Below are 21,731 nucleotides of genomic sequence, written 5' to 3' on the forward strand. Positions count from 1 at the left end.
GCTCTCTTGGTCTTTAGAAGGGGTTTGTTGACGGTAATAAAATATTTATAGAATAAAACCAGATTTATCCTTTGAACAGGCATCTGCACAGTAGAATACCAAGTGTCACATCTACTCATGCTCACGGTCACTCGCTCACTTACATCACAACATCAGTAGAAACTCAGGTACCTAGGCTGGACTTGGAGGTGAGTGTGACCTCTACAAATGTAAGAAACGTCAATATTCATTCGCAGATATTATGGATCTGATCATTTTGATGGATCCTCTGTGTGGACAGGCTCACCCTCGCCCTCAGGTTGTGAATGGTCCATGTTCAGAGGTGGACTGCCCTGCTCTTCCTCGAGGTCGTCTGGCTCTGGAGTTTGGCTGGGGAGGTCATAGTCACAGGCCAGCTCTGATTCCTCAGTGTGGGAGGGGCTGCAGTCAAAAGTAAACTCTGATTGGTCCTCGGTGAATGAGGGGCTCTCCTGGAGCACCAGCTCAGACGACTGATTTGTGATGTCACCGGGGCTGGTTTCAAACTGCAAACTGGTTTGGTCTGAGAAGTTGACGGGGATCTCTTTGTAGGGGAGATCAGGCTGGTCCTTTACGTCAGGTGGGTTGGGTTCCCGTGGCAACGACAGCCCCCTGTGGCGGATGCACAGCTTGTGTAGTTCAGTTACCTCGGACACGGTTGTGGTATTCCCACTGTCTCGGAAACTGGCCAGCGGAGGGCGCACTTTCACTCCAGTCACAATCACTGAGCCCTCGATGGCCTTTCGCAACTACAAAGCCAAGAAACAGCATGGATAAGGAAAGAGAGCACAGCCAGAGGGAGGAAAGTGAATGGGAACATTTAATGAATAGATACAAAAAACTCTGTCATAAGATCTTAATACGTGAAAGTAACAAACCTCTTTGAGAGAGACGACTCCGACCAGACGCCCCATACTCGTCACATAGGCGTGATCTAGACCCAGCAGAGAGAAGATGGTGTGCGTCTGTGGAGGAGGAGAGATGGGCCAGCGCCCGGATACACACTCAGGGTGTCTATTTCAATTTTGTTTGTTTGAGTTTTGCACAGCAGAAAACTGTCACCGTGTCAGACTAGGCCAGCACAGAATCATAAACTCACGGCAAATTACACTTTGGACAAGTCATAGCTGCTGGTGTTTCATCATTTGTGTGGCATGCAGAGCTGAATGCAAAGAAGGAAAAACACAAAAAGCAATTATGTAGTGTCTTTTTCTGCTCCAGCTGGTCGCAAGAGGGTGAGCGTGTTGTGCAGAGGTTGATGTTGTGTGCTCTTGCCCCGAGGGTGACAGAAAAACGGTTGCAGGTTCACTGGAATGAAATAAATCATCTTCCCTCCATCGCTTTGCTGTGTTTACATCTTTGTACAAAGAAAAAGCACTGCTCTGTTTTCCTCTGGGCCCGTGTGAAGAGAAACATGGTGAGATGTCAAAATAAAGCAGAGAATGGGGGAAAAATGCAGCTATTTTTGTCCCCAAAACCTCACGTCTGTCCAGCCAGGATGTTCCTGCAGTGATACAGTTGAGTCTGATCCCAGTCAAAGTTGTTATTCTACCTTATGCAGGGACGTTTGCTCCACTAGTTGGAAGGGTGCAGGGTCGATCTTGCAGTTCTTGAAATCCACCGGTTCATCAAGCTGCTGCTCCTCCCACTCTGCTATCTGAGAAGAGATACGGCTGAAAATGTCTGAGCTGTCACTAAGAACAACCGTATTTTCAATGCTGTTTTTGCTTATGTCTGTATTTGTCTCACCTCAGATGGAGTCATGCAGTCCTCCACTTCAGCAGAATCCTAAAAGAAAACAAAGCAGACACAGTCACACACAGTGAGACCTCACACCAGAGCTACACACCATTGTACGCAATACCCCCGAGGGGATTATCTGTTTATATTTATGTTGTGTAAAGCTTTGACATGTTTTGTCTACTAGAGTTTCTCAAGTAAATATGAGTTTATACCTTCCTGCAAAACCCATTTCACTTTTGACAAATAAAGTCAAAAATGAACCGAGCTTATTGATTGAACAATGCAGAGAATCATTGATCAATGACAGCACCAATAACAGCAGGAATTAATCATCTTAAAAAAAACAAAAAGCACTTAACCAGACACAGAACAAGAATTAACAACTGTTTCAAGTAAAAGATGATGAAACTAACAAAAACAAACTTGAAAACCACTTAAACACACACACACACACATTCTCCTGCTCTCTCTGTAAAGCCGCCCTACTGCTGCCTGCTGCACCACTCACTACGTACGTGTCGCAAGGCAACGGTTACTTAGCAACAGTCTCTAGGAGGCAGACAATCTTACCGCCATGGAGATCCTCACTCGTTTGGGCTTGGGCTTTCTTTTTTCAGGAGAAGCCGGCCCAGCCGGGCTCTTCCAGCCAGGGGGAGAAGCATCAACACAGCACAACATTAACAAAGCATCAGTGAAGGCGGACAGTTTTACCCCTGTAACATTACATCCCGGTCCGACTTCTGCTGAGAGAAGCTGCTGTGATGTGAGCGCAATGTTGCTGAAAGGGTACAATTGCGACACCGCAGATGGAGGTTAGGGCACAAAGTCTGCACGAGAACACTGCCAGCAAAAAGGCTTTAAACATCATATATCTCAGCATTTTGGCAGCTTGAGCCGTAATCGTTTCCCATCAAACTTCTCCTCAATAACATTCAAAGATATTTGGGTATTATAATATAATAATAATATAATCTTAAAGTTTTTTGAATTTTAATTGCATATGTAATTTCTATTCATTTGTATTGCAGACAGACAGAATATATAGGAAATTGTGATGCTTATTTGTCAAACGTGAATTAATTAAGAGAACCAATATAATGAGGTTACACTCAGCAACCAGATTTATATTAATGTTGCTTAAACCTGCTTTATAGGCAAAGACAAAGATATTTTACATGTCACAGAAAGAAAGAGGCAGGTACAAATTGAGTCAAATGAGATACATCAACACACCGAGAACATGTTTTTTAGTACTCTAATAGCAGTGGAATAACTGATTAATAGTCAATATACTAACTGAATAATGAGTTTCAAAAGAGTTTCATTTTCTGGGTTATGTGATAGGTGAACTGCGTGAAATATTCAAGCCAAGAAACACATTTTTGGCAACACCGGATGTCTGATCTCTCTCACTATAAAGTTAAATATCAACCCTATACAAGTTTCCCCAAAATTGGCACTGACAAATTTAGTATAATTGAAAACATTGAGCTACACTAGAATATAGAAAATAAGAAATACTTCTGAGGGTTTGAATGTTGGTTGGATAAATTTCACCAGGAATGCTAAAATGTAGGATGTTCAAAAACGTTTGACTGGCAGTAGAAGCTGCATGAGAAGGGGGAGCTCTCACAGGAAAACCCTGCTGCCTGTGGGTGGATCCTGCCCATCAGCAGTGTAGTATATGCGTGGACTCAGAGAGAGCACGCACACCCAGATACACAATACACATCACATTCCTTCACCGTTGCAGATGTTTTATGCTCACCTCCAACAGTTCCTTGTCTTGGTCGGCACAGGACAGGGTTTGAGAGCCTCAGAGAGAAAAACAACAATCAATGTTTTATTAAGCTTGATTTGTGATCTTTCCTGAAATCCGTTAGCGCTCTGTTCCCCATATCAGTGCTCCTGTCAGCGTCCCACTGCGTGTGCACTACGTACTGTTTGGCGTCTCCGTGTCGCTGATGGCGGACACCGTTTTCAAGGCGGATTTCAGCGGGAGCTGAACATTGGAAACCACTGGGCTGAAGGAAGAGGACTCCTCTGTGGAGATCTACATGGACAACATATTAAGAGAAGAAGCCAGACACAAGTGCGCGCGCGCACACACACACACACAGGAACACATGCACATAAACAAACAGAACAGCACAGGTAAGGGCACAGACGACAGAGACACAGAAGACTCGTGTTAATGTCAAGGAGAAATGAATGGCATGTATACAGTTCGAAAACACTTACCACAACAGCTGTCCATAAACTCCATCTGTGCCTTTACCTATTGCTACATGCTTCATACATGCATTTCTGATCCAATTTTAGTCTATCGCTACAACCCAACCAAAGCCAGACTTTGCCCCAGCCCAGCCCTGGCACCCTCGGACGCCTCACACCTGTTGGGTGCTCACCAGGAAGCGGACACCTTGGCGAGCACTGGACGAGGAGTTGGTGTGAGTGTGGGTGCAGGGCGAACTGGGGGTGCTGTCTGTGGTCATGCTGGTCTGGGCTGGGAGATCGTGGGTGCCGTTGTCCTGAGCCTGCTGGCGGAGATATTCCAGTCTCCGCTGATGTCCCAGCTGAAGAGCGAGCAGAGACTGAAGCTGCAGTCGCTCTATGGAGCCCAGCAGGATCATGGAGTCTGAAGGGTGAAGGAAGAAAGAAAGTGATAGAAAATGTGTTAGTGATACAGATCAAAACAAACAAAAATCACAAAAAAAGAAATACATTGACAGGTGATAATGACCACATAAGAGCGCAAAACGTCTTTCAAAAATTCATTTGAAATCCAAATATGTTTTCTAATAAACATTTGTATAAAATGAATCCATTTAACAATAAAAGGCACATTAAATTGTCTGTGAAAGATTGCTCCCATGTTAGTTGTAACAACAAAAAACAAAAAACAAACAAAAAAAATTACATTGTTACATTGCTCAAAAGTATCCAGACAAACATTTCAGCCTTATTGTGTACATTTATCATGCCTCTGTTGTGATGTATCTGCTGTAACAGCTTCTGGCTCTTCTGGTTTCAGCCTTCAGATTATAGACCTGAGTGCGGGGATTTGCTTCCATTCAACTACAAGAACATTAATGAACTTCAATACTGATGTTAGGTGATAAGGCTGGGATCATTCCACTTTATCTCAAGAGGAATGGGATTGAGGTCAAGGCTCTGCGCAATGCAGTTGATATTATTTTGTTGAAGCAGACAAGGGTTGCTCCTGTAATCTATGCAGAGTTATTAGGATTTCCCAACTTTAGACCTAGGAGACCAGGCACAAAACAAATTAAACATAATTGCATACATACAGTACATTGTGGATGCCCTCACCTCTGGATTCTACCAAGGCCAATGTTTTCAGTTGACTAGTCAACAGCATCTCCTTCAAGTCCTGATAGGATGAGTTAAGAGTGATGTAGCGCACATCCCTGACCATGATGTCCTCCACACGGATATTATACTTCCTGAGACACGGAGGAGGGGATAAGAAAGAGGATTGGAAAAAAAAAAAAGAAGAGACGGCGGCATAGGCTCACTAGGTAAAGGTAAAGAATTAAGAAACCAGGGATAACTCTGCTCTGAGCACCGAAACAGAACCAGCAGGGAAAGAGACCAGATACACTGACTCACTCGTGATGACCCATTCCTAGTTCAGGCAGATAAGGAAGCTTCTTGATGCGGATGATGGAGTCGTACAGAGATGGTTGGAGTGCCTGGGCCACGGCGTTAGCCAGGATGACGGCGATCATTACAGGCAGGATGTGGGAGATCTGACCGGTCAGCTCGAACACGATGACCGCTGTGGATACAGTGTGGGTGACTGCTCCAGACAATGCTGCAGCACCTGTGTAGGATGGGGATGACTTAAAGAGAGCTCACTTTTTGCATCTCTCTAAACAGGAGAAAAGGATTCAATGTGCAATCAATTATATTTTCCACAGGAATTAAAAATTAGACAATAATTGCGCACAATTAATCAGGGAGGAGTTTACTGCAAGACTGCAAACCAAACAGGGTTTTCTGCTGGATGTCACTTTAATACATAACATTTAACGGCATCTTGTCAAACTAACCAGTGAGTCATGACCGTGGCAATTTTGTGTTGAACGATTTTCTATTTTACTTTGATCCAAAATGTAATGTTGAATTTAAAATGGAATCCATTTTCATCACTCACATTCTATAAGCTGGTATGAAGTGATAAAAATGGCTGCAGCTCTACAGAGGCAGTGATTTCAATCATGCAGGAGAGAGGAAGGAAACTCTGTTATCAAGGCAATTTGATATCAAATGATAAAATAGAGTGAAAAAGAGCAACTCACCAACTACGGCATAACCGCCAGGAACTATGGGATATACGGTGCCGTCAGCATGTATGCCATCAGGAAACATGGCTGCCATGATCTCTCCGACAAGTCTGCCAAATGCTGCACCTGTCCATCACACACAGACACAACAAGTTATTTTAAGAAGTTCTTGCAGCTACAAGGGGAATTGACAGAGAAGGAGATTTTATTCACCAATGAGAAAAACTGGCATGAAGGCTCCACATGGAACAGGCATGGTAGTGGCCACAGCAGACATCCAGAACTGAAATAAGAAGAGAAGTTTGTTTGGAAAATCCTAAAAGAAAAAAAATTACTGCATGAATTACTGTCATAATCAGATGCTACATATTTATGGCCTACCTTCATGATGATGAAGAGGATGAGTGTGATGAAGACATTGACCTGGGGGTGCTTCCAGGCGTGGTGGTGGCTGATATAGTCGAATTCCTCGGCCACACCTTGACGGCACCATGTGCGGTTGTCGAACAGTGCGACCAGAGATTCGTGCTGCGTCAGCTGACAGGTTAAAAGGGAGGGGAAAGTTATTTGAATGGGCTGTTTCCTTGTGACAATATTACCATGATGATGTTTCGCAGACACAGGCTGATGAGAATTAAGCTGTCATTGTTCTGAAGGTGTTTGGTCTACTGAGACTTGACCTGATTGTTCTGAGGGGCGGGGGGAGAATAAAATAATAAAAATAATAATCAGTGGATCATTTATGTTTTAAGAATTTTTCCGCTGAGAACAAAGATCGTCTGAATCTGATTGCTGTTGAAGTTGGTCTAAACCAAAGTGCTGGACAAGCTGACTGACAGTCAGTCCCTGCAGATCATTTTGTCTGGTTCCAATACGCTCCACTAATTATATGATTTCTAAAAATAAATATCTATTTTGAAGGTGCAACAATGAACTTGTTTGAAGAAAAAAAATATCGCATCTCACCAGTTTTTAAAGTCTAAAAAACTGAAAATGAAACCAAATTGCTTGTTACGCAGGATGACTTTGCAGTGTAGCAGGTGCAAGGGCAAGTTTGGCTGGAAAAAAAAAACAAAAAAAACTGTGTGCTCTGGAACTCTGCCTGCAAGAGCTCAAACTCCATTTCACTTTTTTTGACACTTATTTAACTTTTCCTGCGGGAGCAGAGCACAATGTGCCTGTATCTACTCCCTGTGAACCTGACGCTGTATTTTTGCAGATTCCGGAGGTGTTTGCATTTAGCTACACTTATCATTCAGCAGGTTAAGGAGCCTGGGCAGAAACACAATAACAATAACATTTGTAACTTGTTCAAAACAATTTCAAAAAATATTTGATTTTGGTAACATAATCAACCAACAACCTGACACCAGCTCTCACGTCATTTTAAATTACCGTCATGTTTTCAGCAACAACAGCGACATGCTTTCAGACTGTCAGTGGAGTGTGAAAGCACATTCTCACCTGTCCAGCCATGAACTGCCCCAAGCCCGGAGGAAACGTGAGTGTGGAGACGAACAGGGTGACGAGAGCAGGATACACCAGACGCCTGACAGGAAGAGAGGGACTGTGGGGTCATTAATTGGTGCACTTGTCACACTGTATATGCATACTTGGTGAGGATGCAAAGGTTGAAAATAGCTCCCTGTTATGTGGGTACAAGTGACACAATTCATGCAAGCACTTTACCTGAATGTCCCAAAACTGCATTAATAATGCGACGCAAGGCAACCAAGCCAATTTTAAAACACGAGGTTCAGGAAACGTGAGCAAGATTTTGATCTTTTCTGAGTGGAATTACAGCTTAATGGGTTAAATGCAGCTTTTCGAGATACATGTTTAATATTTAGGGGAATTTTTAAAGGAATGTTTTGGCATTTCAGGAAATACACATTCGCTCTCTGTGTTGAACGAGAAAAGAGACACAAATATATTATGTGCATGAGTGAGCTTTAGAAAAGCTCTGTAGATTTTCTTGCTTTTGGACAGAGATAGAATAGGTATCCGCTGGTGTTTCTAGTCTTTAGCTGCTAGCCTCATATTTACTGTGTCGACAGATACAGATCATGACATAAGAGTATGAGTAAACTATTAACTACATTTCTCAACAATATAAACTGTTCCTCTAAAGTGGAAAATGAGCAGAAACATGAGGGATCAGATACTCACTTCCTCAGCAAGAACTTGTTAATAGTCTTCTGTTTCCTCATACACTCCACAATCAGCCGGTTCAGGTAGACAAACAAAGCGCCACCAAAACCACAGGTAATCCTAAAGAGCACAAAGAAACAGCCGTTTGGTCTGCTGAAGGCGATGATTCACTGCACTACTGATGCAGCATCGCTTTTGCTTCACCTGGTTAAGTCGGGCACTTTGACAGGAATCTAACTGATGTTAATTCATTGTTTCTGCTATTAAAACATTGTGACATCAAGCTAATCGAATATACAATTAGCTGAGGAAAAAGTTCATTTCATGCCTCATTCGTCAAATACAAATTAACCTTTAGACTCATTTCAGGAGTGCAAATGTGTTGGGGGGTAGGGGGAGGGGGATTGTTAAACATGGGACCAAACTGCTCTGAGACCAGTTTAATGTGGCCTCAGTCCAGAGACACACACTCACCCAAGAATGGCAAATGCTGGCAGCTCCTGAAGGTCAAATGGAAAATCCAGACGGAAACGGGTCTTGAAGAGAGCGGTGATAGTCTCTGAGGAAAAACAAATATTTTTCTCATTGTGTGGAGACTAGCAAGCAAAATGATTTTACACTGACTGTTAAATGGAACAAGTCATCCAGGACATGAAGCCAAAAGGAGACACACATACTTTACACAAGCCAAGCCTCAATACGCGGAGAGAAAATTGATTCTAGAAAAGAAACTAAAAAATCCCATTCATGAACACAGAAGAAATACGATTTTCTTCCATCTTACCTTCCTCCTGATTCCACACTGCCAACACTCGAAATATGAAGGCACTGAAGGTGGCAGCAAAGAAGCCCCTCCAGTAATTCCTCACCGCAAAGAAAGTTGAGGTCACCTCAATACTAAACAGCACCCCTGCATGACAGAAACATGCACATTTTATTCCACCCAAAAACTTATCACAGCTTTTGCTTGATGAAACTTTAAGGCCTCCCCATTTTAAGGCAGTTCTTGCCAGCCATTACAGTAATTTGTTTTGGGTTTTTTTTGCTGTTTTGAATTGCTAAGATGTTCTGTTTTATGTGTCTGAACTGTCCTTCTGCTTGGTGAATGTGCAGGATATATTGTGCCTTATGACAGTGTGATCTGGTCCAGTTGATCAAAGCGAATGATGCACAATGTCAATCATGTGCCAAGTTCCACTTGCAAGTGGACGTGTAGCCACGAGCATCTATTCTCTTCTACTCTGCACAGACAATACAGCCAAGAATCTGACAAAATAATCACAACTCAGGACTTTCATGCTGCTTATCACAGTATTTATTATTTATAAAAAACTTTGTAAGAAAATCTTGAGTCAAGATTATTTCAATCGAACTATTAGTAGAAATGTTTTATATAATATTATATATAATATATATATAATATTTAAGAAAAAGAAATGTATTATGGTGGCTTTAGAGAAAATTAAGTTGAAGATACTGTTTGTAGGTCAAAGGAACTTTCCATCCTAAAAGGGAAGTCCTCTCGGCACTCAGGGAAAAATTGAATTTGAGCATCAATGTTTCGAAGACAAGTGGACAACTCCATCTGCTGAGGTAGAGGGTACACTGGAGATGTACATGGCACTAATGGCTTTAATCATGAATGCAAAAATATTTGGCAACGGCTTGAATGGAGCAGATGTTCATTTGTATGTAAAAGTCAAACACTGCAGTTTTTAAGATACCTTGATGTGGACTGTGAAGTGAATGATCAAGTGATTTTTGCCCTGTGGTTGACACTAGGGGAAGGCTCTCAGGGTCATTTAAACAAGAGGAAGCATCTTTTAACATGAGTATTCAAGCACCAATTAATCTGGCTAGTGGCTGCTGAGGTACACTATGTTGCTCTGAATCAGTTAGACTGATGAGCTGAGGAAGACTTGTGTCCTCTGATGCCAGCGGGGTAAATATTCTCCTCGGCTAATTAGCTTCCATAATTATCTACCAGAATTAGATACTATTCAATCAGAGAGTTGCAAGAATGTTTTCTTACCTCCGATAGGGGCAGCGAAGCAGCAGCCCACACCCACCGCACAGGCAGCCGACAGCATCTCTGTGTTCCTCAACTCATTCTGTCCAAACAGAGGCGGATACACACACAGACGAACAGACAGCCAGACAGCCAGACAAACACACACACAGGCGTATATTCAAGAAAATACACGCACACACTCAAATCCCAACGAGTGTAGATGTACATGCAAATGCAACAAATACACAATACAAAAATGCCTCTGTCACGAAAATCCAAAGTCGCCAACTCTTTACAAATGTTACAATCTTACAGTAGAGCTGCTGCTGAACCTTCTCACATTCATCGATACGACATATGTGAGCAATGAGATATAGGAGGCCATAATTGAAAATACAGGGCTCTTGAAATCATGGAATGAGATGTTTGCATCGAGGCAAAGGCAACACAGATCGATGCCTTGCTGCGACAGTTCACTGAACAGAATCAAACACAGGGCAGACAAATGGAAAGACATCAGTCTTTCTTGGGCTCTGAAATGGGCAACATGGATTATTAATGAAGATGGAATTGGCAATAAAGAAACTATCTGACTCATGCGTTCATACCTTGCAGCCCTCAAAGGGCTCTTCCTTTAGCGGTAAAAACAAAACAAAACCAAAAGAAAAAACCCAAAACAAACAAAAAACAAGAGAAATATGTGTGAGTGCTTTTTGTGCGAGTGGAGAGGTTACCTTTTTTTAATCCTTCTCCTGGAAAACATCCAACTCATTATCCAAAACACACAAAATCAAATGCAGCGAATGAGCTTCAACAAACACAGTCTTGGTTCTACGTTGGACTGAATTAACACGTTCCAGGACTGATCATGTTTTATGGCCGTGGTCGACATCTGGACTATTTGAGTGTTTCTAACTGTGCTGTTCATCCTCCATATCACTGAAGTCTATCTTCCTCTGTTAGTGATGGGCGTGCTGGTGTCGTTGGTGCAAATAGAGCAGAGCTCTCCCAGTAGGAGACATACAGCACATTATCCAGGGAAGACAGAGACAGGAGCCGAGGGTGAGGCCTCACATGAGTGGAGGCCAGAGTGTGTCCTGGAGAATGGCAGAGAGTCAAAGAAACGTCAAAAGACCTTTCATAGTGCAGCTGTCTTTGTTTTCTGTTGTCTCTTTCTTTGTTCTCCTTTTGGACTTTTTTTCAATGTCCTATTATCTTCAATCATATGTAAGACATACATTTTTATGTTTACTGGTTCATCCATATATCTGTACATTAGGTTTATATGAAAGATGTATACACGCAGCTTCATACACATGGCTAAGTCATGTCAAGTAAATACCATCTTTTCATAATTGTCTTATATTGTTATATTGTATTTAATTTTGAATTACTTTAAAGCTAACACTGCTGATGTCCTGACTAGTTTTCACCATGTAGAGATTTTTTATTTTTTTTTGCCTGGCCAAACAGATCAGAGAAATATTTCTAACTATATTAATCGTCAATTGGAACCAAGATTTGGAATGAGTGCTCTCAGATCAATTAAAACAAATGTCTTGTAGTGGGGAAAAAAATTGGCACGTTGCACACAGCAGTGGCTGCTGGCCAAAGAAGTGGTTAGTGTTCCCCTGGTTAATCCCCAAATTATGGATGGCTCATGAATAAGTCCTTAACCGGGTCATTGGCTGTCAGGTCACACTGTGGATGTTCAAGCCAGTTTCCAGGAGTGTATTTGTGTACAGTATACTATGAGAGTGTTTAAGGGCTACCACCCTGCCCCCGCCTCCTTTCATTAAAAAAAGGTTAAAAGATCCAGGCTTTACAGTTGCGAGTGATGGGTGGCATGATAAATGTCTGCCAGTACACTGTGACCATCCAGCAACAGAATAAGTTACTTAATCACAAAATCAATCAATAATAATTGAAAACAATGAATTAATCATAATCAAACGAGATAAATAAAACAAAAAAATACTTCAACTGATCAACTGAAATTTTTGATCTCATGTTTCACGAGAAGACGCTTAATTAAACTTGTGTGTGGTTAGAGGCATAATCAGTGAACGTCCTTGAAGGTCAGTAGCTAGAACAAGTGGGAATTTGTGCTCCTGTTTGCCTTAAAATGTGCACAACAATTTAAAAGTGTTTACCATTCTCACCATGTAAATCCCCCCAAAGAGCGCAGCCATGAATTTGCTCAGGAGAGCAGCGCACAGGCTGGCAACGTGAACGAAGGGTCCCTGAGAAGGAGGACGGAACAGAGAAGGATGTTACCAAACAGGTTATCTTCGCAGTGAGTAGAGTATGCTATGCTCAAAATCAGAGACATGATTAGAAATCTTTGCAGCGTTATACCCTGCTCAGATTTAGTTTAAACAACATCCCCCAAATCTGTAAAGCAAGTGACTTTAGAAGAGCATTCTTATATCCTCCCAAGAGGAAGCTTCAAAAGCTGTCAAGCTATTTATTCATTTGCACAATCAGAAAGACTAATGTGAAGAGCTGAAGGGAAATCTAAACCTCTACCTCCTTCCCCAGGGGCATCCCACTGCCTAGGGCACATGTCAGGCCAATGACTTTGGCCACAAATGTCTTAAAGGTCAGGTACTCCTTCAGGACAACCCCCCTCAGTATTGTCTTCATCTCTGGGATGCCCGAACCTGAAAAATTAAAAACACAAAGATGCCAAGTGGGATGACATATTGGAGCGAATGAATGGGTTGAAAGAGAGCAATTACACATAGAGCGGTGAGAAGAATAAATCATGATCGGTGGGGGCGGGGCTGATTGATATTCATATAGTTTTCTGTATGCAGAGCTCATCAGAGCTATATTTCAGGATACGTGCTGCACATGTCCTTGTAGGTCTTATGGTGCACTTTAGGACAAATTGCATTATTCAAACAAAGAAATGTGACAATGAATTTGAGCTATGACATAAATATGTTAATGCACAAATTAGTTGAGAGTGTGTGTGTGTCTTACCCACAGCCTGCGGTGCCAGTATCTGAGTGAATCCTGCTGAGAAAGTGATGAGCACCACAGGATAGGTGACCCAGGCGATGTACTGCAGGAGCATGTTACTGTCCAGTCCACCATGCATCCACTTCTGTGCTGCACACACACACACACACACACACACACACACACACACACACACACACACACACACACAAGTAACTTCACAACAGCACACTGCAGCAGAAAATTTTAATTATTTGAAAGCCTATTCCCACATCTATCAACGCTTATCCTTATTCATGGACTGTCCTTCACCTTTAGCAAACTGGTGACCTCCTCCTCATTCATCATTTAGCTCTCCAGACAAAGTAACCATTTTTAAAAAACACTGAGGAAGAGCAAATCTACTTTTACAGAGAAATCCACACAAGCTGCAAATGTGAACATGTCTATCTCTTTCTATTCTGTCCACTTCTTTCCACTGAAGACATATATAACAAGGAGCTACGTTGTTTTCTTCGTACTCCAACTGGTCACCATCAATAAGGTTTGGCACGCTGTTCTCATTGTCATAGTTTACAAAATGCCTGATTGGCATGAAAAACTGAAATTTTATCTTAAAAAGAAAATGGCCATCATTGTGCTGCCTCTCTAAGAACAGTCCTGCATTCACTGTCCATCTATCTGTCCTTTTAAGGCCTTTTTCTCTGACTTTCTGTCTCTTTCATACCTTCTTGGCAGAAGGCAATGGCGTAGTCCATAACCCAGCTGACCAGAGCCATGACCAGCCCCAGCAGAATGAGGAAGATCCAGTCTTCACCCACCCGTGAGATCAGGAACTTCTGGCAGCGGGATGCACACACTGAGTACACAGAGACAAAGAGCAGGCTTAATGATGCAATGGGTATTGTCAGAGGGGAAGGAGAAGAAAAAGGCAAATGCATGAAGACAGAAAGGGAAAAAAAATAATGTCAGGACTTGGATGAGGGAGGACAAGGCACGTGTGTATTCATATAAAAAGGCAATTAAGAGTGCTTCATACTGTAATACTATAAACCGAAACACAAGCAAACACACAGCACATATGATATATTAGAGAAAAACTGAAGAAGTTGATTACATGAAAGGCAGATTGATCAACACAATAAGCAGAGGTTATTATTTGGTGAATATGACAAGAGTGGCAGCAGCACTTTATCTTCATCCACCTCAAAAAATGTGAATATGAAGACATAATAAAGCTGGGTCATAGTTATAAATTCTAACCATTACATTATAATCTATAATTCTGAGGTAGGTCAGCTAAAATAAGCATTACTGAACTATTTCCTCTCTCGTCTGTGGACATGGCCAAACCCTGGAATTCACTTCAATATCCAGAGCATTCATAGATGTGTCCATCTCTAGAGAGAACTAAAAATGTGCTACCAACACATTTTCCAGAAGCATATGTCATAAAAATGCTAAATTCGTGATATCTTAAGCTTTTTTTGCCTTTTTTTTTTTTTTAAACTGTCCTGCTTGGAGCTGATTTACTGACATTTGTTACGGAGAAACCAACAGAGCAACAGATGTGTGGATAATGGCAAACAGAGAGAGAGGCACAAAGACATGAATCAGGCAGACTATGTTTATTAAAGGATAAAGTTTTGATACCACGACAAACAATGTGTATAACTAACACATTTAATTTTCCCTGGGCAGTCAGAGCCATATGTGGAGTCATCTGTGGTTTAGATCGCCATAATATTACTGTTCAAAAGTTTCACATGAGCCACAGCTCTGTAATCCGTGGCATTTAGAGCTGTAACTATCAGCGACAAAACAAACAACAGCAACTGAATGGCCCAAATATATCAATTTTCTTAATGTAAGATATAAAATAAGCATTTTCATTCCTTTTCTTTTTGAAAAGATGTAACATTGCCTGCTAATTTCAGGGAAACACAGTGAAATAAGGCCTGAAAATAGACCAACAAAAGCACCACTTTCCCACGTTTGTATATTTGGAGAACACCCCAGTACCACGGAGGGAAAAAAAGGAAGTTCATACATTATATCATTCTGAAAAAAACAAAAAACAAAAACAAAAACTTGACACGTTCAGTTTTAACAACACCCTGGGTGCCACAGACAGGGTGGAGAGTTCAGGATTCATTCACAGACAGATTCAAATTTTGTTTTATTGCCATGCCATGTTCTGCTGTATCATGAGATTTATTGAAAATTGAAAATGAAATTTTAACCTATAAGAACCATGTTGTACATTTTTAAGCTCTTATCTAGATTCTTGTACAATATTTGTTTGTCGTTACAGGAAAGAAGTCACGCTCTACATGACCATAAACATAAATACTGCCTGTTGTAGCAGTGTAGTAGGATTCAGGCTCCAGGGGAGGAGGAGAGCCTCCTGGGGGAAGTGGGACACAACTGTGTGCATGATGGGGTAACCTGCCTGGTAGCCAGGCCACCTGGCTCCACCAGAGAACGTGCTCATGGTGTGCACGTTTTCTTTATTATTTTTCTAAGGGGTGTGGACATTTCACACATAAATTTGTATGTGACTGTCGTGTTCGCGTGTACACACACACACACACACACACACACACACACACACTCTGGCACCTGCCATACTTCCGTGTACATCTTGGCTTATGCTCACATCCGCAGGCTCAGTGGTATTCACAGATGTCTTTTTATCCCATACAAAAAAAAAAAATAAATAAATAAAAAATCACAACCAATGCCAAACATTTTCCCCAACTCTGTTAGTCCTGCATTGCATCACCTGACAAACATCACACGTGACATAGCGCACAATGCTGATCCATGGAGTCACTGTTAGACAGAGATCTGAGTAACGTCAGCTATGAAATCCCAGAATGATTGACTCAGTGATTCAAAATAAACACAGTGAGGCAGGACGCTTTTTAGCTCCGCATCACGACCGACAGCAGAGCCCTTCACTGCATGTGTAGGCTGTCTTGTTCGAAAGCTACAGCTTCAGTTACTGATCTTAACAGAAGCACACACTTGTACTCCCTCACCCACAGAGATTATGTTCCCACACACAGATACACAGATGAGAGGGGAAAACATTAAAACTCCCTATTCCACCATATCTAACAGCTCTGTCTTGACACATTACCTAACAAGACAGAAGTAGAAGCTGTCCAGCCTGAGCATCTAAATATACAAACACCTCTTGATCTACAAGCACACACAGAAGGCAGACAGTGAGCACACAAATCACTCTGGCTGGCTCCTGATCTGAGAATGATTATTTTAAATGGCTTCCATTACAGCCGGCGAGTGAGCCTGAGCTGATATAGTGTAGCTTTCACCTATGGTGCAGTCTATCGAGCTTCAGATCACCAGTCACAAGGGCAAAGAGGCAGAGTCACAGCCTGGAAAATTACCATGATTCACTTCATGTGTTTAAAAAAAAACAAAAAAACAAAAAAAACACTGCCTTTCTCTCCTTTTTCCCCTTTCTCGATTTTTCTGACATTATTTTGTGTCTTAGGATAATAATTATTGTTTTAGATTTAAAGGTTCAGTCCAGCCAAGTTTGGGAACCTGACTTAGATTGTTTTAAATTCTGTATCTCTGTCATTGCTACAGCAGATTATCCCTAGATCTCAATAACTTGTAGGATGCAAGCATGTGCACACATACACAGACAGACACACGAGAGAGTCACAATGCTTCACTATTATTTTTGAGTACCACAGTCTGAAGTGCTGGTGCCACTCCCTTATCTGCAGTCATCTGGGATGACTGGACGTAAAATAATCTGACAGTTCAGATCAGAGATCTGCTCACACAAACAAAAATGCACTTAGAGCAAAGCAGACAATCATGCAGACATCTACATGGATGGCCACTGGCAGCCAGCAGAGGGGGCTGTCTTTGTTTGACATTGAGACAGCCTTGTTGGCTGGAGGTCATTGCTCAGATCAGTCACATTTAATCATGCCCACCCCCCCCCACCCCCCGCTTCCCTGTGTCAGGTAGCCACTCTCCTATACTTAAAGGAAGTTAATGTTTTCGCACAATTTTCACTCTTTCTAGAGCGCTGCAATCTGCTGCTTCAGGGTGCCACACACACCGGGTCCACTCTGTTTACATGCATTGAGCACTGCTTTATTCTGACCTCCAGGACATGGCTGTTTGCTACACTACCTGCAAGTACACACCAGAGAAGATTTGGTTACATGAACATAACTTACTTACATTGGCATTTTGCACAAGGGTCTTTCTCATACTCCAGTAAATCTGAAGCACGACTACGAACACTAGCGTTCCTCCGCAGTCCTCCTCCATCCCGTAGGCGGGCTGCTTCCTCCTTGGCATACACACCCAGCTCCTGGGTGTACCGCCCATACATCTGTGTATATGAAGGACAGAAAAAGAGAACTTTTATACAGGTACTGTGTGTGGGGGGGAGTCTCAGAGTGATCCAGCGTGTTGTTCACTTCACACAAAAGGGAGATTGTCAGCTTCTATAAAAACACCGAGGTTTCAAATCAACCAGTTCAAACAATTCAAACAATTAACAGCTTCTCTCAAGTCTGTCTGACTCTACAGATTGTTTTAAATTCAGTATCTCTGTCGTTGTTACAGTAGGTTATCCCTAGATGAATTGGAGCAAGCATGCGCACGCACGTACACGCAGACAGACACACCGACACACACAATGAGCGAGTCACAATGCTCAGCACTGACTCTACAGTGGTGTCAGGACTGTTTCTGTGACTGAGGAGCAGACAATAAGCTCCACCTGTCAGCTCCCAGCTGATTAACTCAGCAGGCCTGCCACACAATTGACTCCTAACGATCAGAGGCAGCAGTCCAGCAAACCACGGCCCATCAGTCAAGTATAAAAGCTGCTCCTCCAGTGCAGGAGTTACTGTTGCAGTTTTGGTCAGTGTTTAGTTACTGACACCATAATGGAGCTTTTCAAGTATCTGTTTGGTGTGGTGGTTGTCGTTGGTTTAGTTTGTGACGTTACTGCTCAACGTTACTGGATGTTGCCGCAGCAGAAACCGCACTATCCGCTCTCTCCGCAGCCACCTCAACAACAGTTGATAGTTCCTCCACCTTCACTTCCCTCTGATAAATGCCTTGTGGAGGAGCATGACAAGCTCCAGTGTGGAACTTCAGATATCACGGCTGAGCAGTGTGAAAACATCAACTGCTGCTTTGATGGACACCAGTGCTATTATGGAAAAGCAGGTATCTGTGCTCTTACACAGCTTCATGTGCTTCTCATCCAAATGTTCCATTGTAAGTGACTAAAAAAAACTACTGCAACATCTGTTTGTCTCACCCAGTGACTGTACAGTGTACCAGGGATGGCCAGTTTGTGGTGGCTGTGGCTCGTGATGCCACTGTCCCTGAAATAGATGTGGATTCAGTCAGCCTGCTGGAAACGAACAACCCTGCCTGTACTACCGTTAGTGTCACTCCTGCCTATGCCCTCTTTCAGTTTCCTGTGACTGCATGTGGCACTACACTCAAGGTGAGTGAAGTCTTTGGCTTATTGCCCTCATGTTTTAAGGATATGCTTCTGATAACACTCTGTGGCTTAAATTTAAAGATGAAACTAGACTGGGCCTCTTATAGCCTTTCTTTGATGCAAATTGCTTTTTGTTTCCAGACTGGAAATGCAGGCTTTAATTTTCTTGGCCCAAAAGCTTAATGCTTCCTCTTTCTGCAGGAGGAAAGTGATTTTGTGGTGTATGAGAATCACATGTCCTCCTCTTATGAGGTGGGAATTGGACCCAGAGGCTCAATCACAAGGGACAGTCATTTTGAGTGAGTTTACAAAATCTGCTTCCTTGGTCTTGTGACCACTTATCTCTTAACATGTCAATTTCTTTTCTCAACAGGTTGTTGTTCCAGTGTAGATACTCTAGCACAGTTGTGGAGGCTCTTGTCATGGAAGTGAATGGCCTTCCTCCCCCTGTGCCAGTGGCTGCTGCTGGACCCCTTACACTGGAGCTCAGACTGGGCAATGGGCAGTGTCATGCCAAGGGATGTGTGGAAGGCGAGTGACATGACAGATTTGGCTTAAATGCCAGCTGATGTGTAAATCGAACTGAAACTGACCTCTAATTTCAGAGGTGGCAGCATACAGCTCCTTCTACACTCCAGAAGACTATCCTGTCACCAAAGTGCTAAGGGAACCAGTATACGTTGAGGTGCGACTCCTGGAGAGGTCTGACCCCAATGTTGTCTTGAACCTGGAGCACTGCTGGGCTACCGCCACTGCAAATCCTGACACCCTGCCGCAATGGGACCTTCTGGTTGATGGGTATTATAAATTGACTGCCTCGTTTAACTTGGGTTTAACCCTCAGTTTGTTGCTTTGGCTAATCTGTTTTATCTTGGCTACAGGTGCTCCTACTATGATGACCGTTACATGACCACAGTGGTGCCTGTGGATGCCTCCTCTGGGCTTCACTTCCCCTCACATTACAAGCGTTTCATTGTCAAAATGTTCACATTTGTGGATCAAAACACCTTCACTCAACAGGACATGGTATGTTCAATTATTACATTAGTCTCTATGGCCGAGAATTGCTTAATGACATGTGCATACTCTTTAGGTGTTCATCCACTGTACTGCAGCAGTATGCTTCCCCATTAGTGCAAACTCATGTGAACAACAATGCTATCGCAAAAGTGAGTACATCCTAATGATGAAATGCCAAATGTTATACTATAAAGTTCAACCAGGCTTATGCAGCTTTTGGCCTTGCTTGACTTCAGGTCAAGACAAAGTTGGCTTCCTGCCATGTTACTAAATGACACAAATCTAAAGTGAAATGTTGTTCTCTTACAGAGAGGGCAGCAAAGAAAGATTCCTCAAACCAAAGAGGCCTGGTCTCCAGCAGAGAGGTGATCCTGAAGGCCTAGTGGTCCATGTCTCATTCAAACATGACTTCATAATGGCTGGCCATGAATTTTAATAAAAGCTTGTTAGTGCATGCTTAAATGGTTCATGTCAAATTCTTTCTGAAGGTCACTACTGCTACGCATTTGCTGAGGCAGTGTTTGAGACATTTATGGTAATGCAACTCTGACTATGCTGAGAAACAGCATGTTACAACTGGGTATAGCCTAAAATCTGTAAAACGGCACCCTGCGATCTAGCGCTCTCACATGTCCCTTTAAGATGTGTGTTCTGAGTCCAACTTGCATTTCTCTACCACTGCTCTGCACACAAACTCCCCCCCCCGCCCTTTGAGATGGTCAGGATGCCAACAGGCGTTCTGCTCACATGAACACACAGCAGGTGCATAGGTTTGTTTCTGTTGGCTGAAAGGACAATCCAGGATGCTCATTTTCCTCCACTGTTGCCTCAACAGAAGATGCTACCTCTAATTCAATTACTGATACCACTCATGAGTTGACACAACAGCTGCTGTATGAATGTGCTGGCAATGAAATGTAAACTAATTTTACCACTGGGGGGTAAAATGCTGTCAAAGCAAACTGACAAGAGTGGACTGCTAAAATGTAAGGAAGTTTAAGTTGACTATCATCAACCAACTGTGCTAAAGCTACAATTACACTGGTGGGTTTGTTTTTTTTTTTTTTTGTTTTTTTTTAAATAAACTGAAGATACAATTAAGGGGAAAAAATAAAACAAAATATACCTGATAACAAGTGTGGGATAGTAAATTGTCAGTTTTTACAATATTTGTCCATAAGTTTTTGAGCTTTCTTTAAGTCCTTGCTATTGAAGTATTGTTACAGTTCATTTGGAAAGTGAAAGTTGGGTTTGGAGTCAGTCCATTTTTTTTTTTCTTAATGTGAAATGACAAACCTTTCCCATGTCATGTTTGACTTGCTGATACAAAGACAACACAACCTTCACACCAGGGTGGTCAATATGTCTGAAACACTGCAAGGCATTCAAATGTAACATACCATCATGGAATCACTGATTTATTTTTTTTTTTTTTTATTCAAGTTACAATTTAAATACATAGTTTTTTGGGGAGGTTTTTTGCCTCTCTATTATAGCAGCAGTGACGGCGTTGGGGAGAGAGAGAGGGGGGATGACACGTAGCAAAAAGATTCAAGATTCTTTACTGTCATTGTAGCAACACAATGAATTTTACCTTCCTGGTCTGCAGTCTACAAGGTGGCCCAACTGCTGATTCAAATAGTTCAAACATTTACTTAAAAAAAATCCATTGTTACTGGCAAGTGGATTTGTTCATTTAATTTGTAAATTTAAATATTACTGTTTATGACAAAAATTCTATTCATCAGTAGTTTTGACTACCAGTTCTGTTACGCTATTACATTTGATAGTTTCATCATTAAGTTTTTGTGACTTTTGCACTATTTTAATAAGATAATACCCTGTGTGACAGCGACAAGGACCAAACATCACAACAGAACGACCTGTAAAACCTGTACAGTTTTACAAATAAAACCTTGACACAAATGTCCAACTATACACACAGGGAAAGAAAGAAATAAAACCTCCAAAATGTTGACAGTTTAGAGGGTCG

General features: G+C 42.1%; 2 protein-coding genes across 2 annotated transcripts; one reads left to right on the top strand and one right to left on the bottom strand.

Annotated features, from left to right (window-relative positions):
- Positions 1-251: 251 nt before the first annotated feature.
- On the bottom strand, positions 252-17,587 carry clcn2a (chloride channel, voltage-sensitive 2a). Its single transcript, XM_029524788.1, has 24 exons — positions 17,434-17,587; positions 13,928-14,059; positions 13,222-13,350; positions 12,763-12,896; positions 12,396-12,476; positions 10,842-10,865; positions 10,255-10,333; positions 9,007-9,132; positions 8,697-8,781; positions 8,241-8,342; positions 7,536-7,620; positions 6,453-6,608; positions 6,285-6,354; positions 6,087-6,197; positions 5,395-5,608; positions 5,095-5,228; positions 4,170-4,399; positions 3,703-3,814; positions 3,530-3,576; positions 2,332-2,400; positions 1,768-1,806; positions 1,571-1,675; positions 897-983; positions 252-767 (listed from the first exon to the last, which is right to left on the bottom strand). Exons 1-24 carry the CDS (start codon positions 17,585-17,587, stop codon positions 252-254), a joined length of 3,021 nt encoding a protein of 1,006 aa, XP_029380648.1.
- Positions 17,588-18,149: 562 nt separating this feature from the next.
- LOC115057620 (zona pellucida sperm-binding protein 4-like) lies at positions 18,150-20,121 on the top strand. The gene is made up of 8 exons (XM_029524789.1): positions 18,150-18,435; positions 18,534-18,721; positions 18,920-19,017; positions 19,092-19,249; positions 19,324-19,516; positions 19,600-19,744; positions 19,812-19,887; positions 20,048-20,121. The coding sequence occupies exons 1-8, from the start codon at positions 18,150-18,152 to the stop codon at positions 20,119-20,121; spliced, it is 1,218 nt and encodes a 405-aa protein (XP_029380649.1).
- The last annotated feature ends 1,610 nt before the right edge of the window (positions 20,122-21,731 follow it).

The sequence above is a fragment of the Echeneis naucrates genome, chromosome 17 (genome assembly GCF_900963305.1).
Source record: "Echeneis naucrates chromosome 17, fEcheNa1.1, whole genome shotgun sequence".
NCBI classification, from domain to species: Eukaryota; Metazoa; Chordata; class Actinopteri; order Carangiformes; family Echeneidae; genus Echeneis; species Echeneis naucrates.

What these genes read in the sequence shown, in the direction of transcription:
- clcn2a (XM_029524788.1), bottom strand. Translation starts at nt 17,587, where the DNA reads ATGTATGGGCGGTACACCCAGGAGCTGGGTGTGTATGCCAAGGAGGAA. An exon ending in CCAGCATTTGCCATTCTTGG is followed by an intron (nt 8,343 to 8,696) that starts GTGAGTGTGTGT and finishes TGTGCTCTTTAG; the next exon opens with GATTACCTGTGGTTTTGGTG. An exon ending in TGGCGGTTATGCCGTAGTTG is followed by an intron (nt 5,609 to 6,086) that starts GTGAGTTGCTCT and finishes CATCCTACACAG; the next exon opens with GTGCTGCAGCATTGTCTGGA.
- LOC115057620 (XM_029524789.1), top strand. Translation starts at nt 18,150, where the DNA reads ATGGAGCTTTTCAAGTATCTGTTTGGTGTGGTGGTTGTCGTTGGTTTA. An exon ending in ACAAGGGACAGTCATTTTGA is followed by an intron (nt 19,018 to 19,091) that starts GTGAGTTTACAA and finishes TTTTCTCAACAG; the next exon opens with GTTGTTGTTCCAGTGTAGAT. An exon ending in TGGGACCTTCTGGTTGATGG is followed by an intron (nt 19,517 to 19,599) that starts GTATTATAAATT and finishes TCTTGGCTACAG; the next exon opens with GTGCTCCTACTATGATGACC.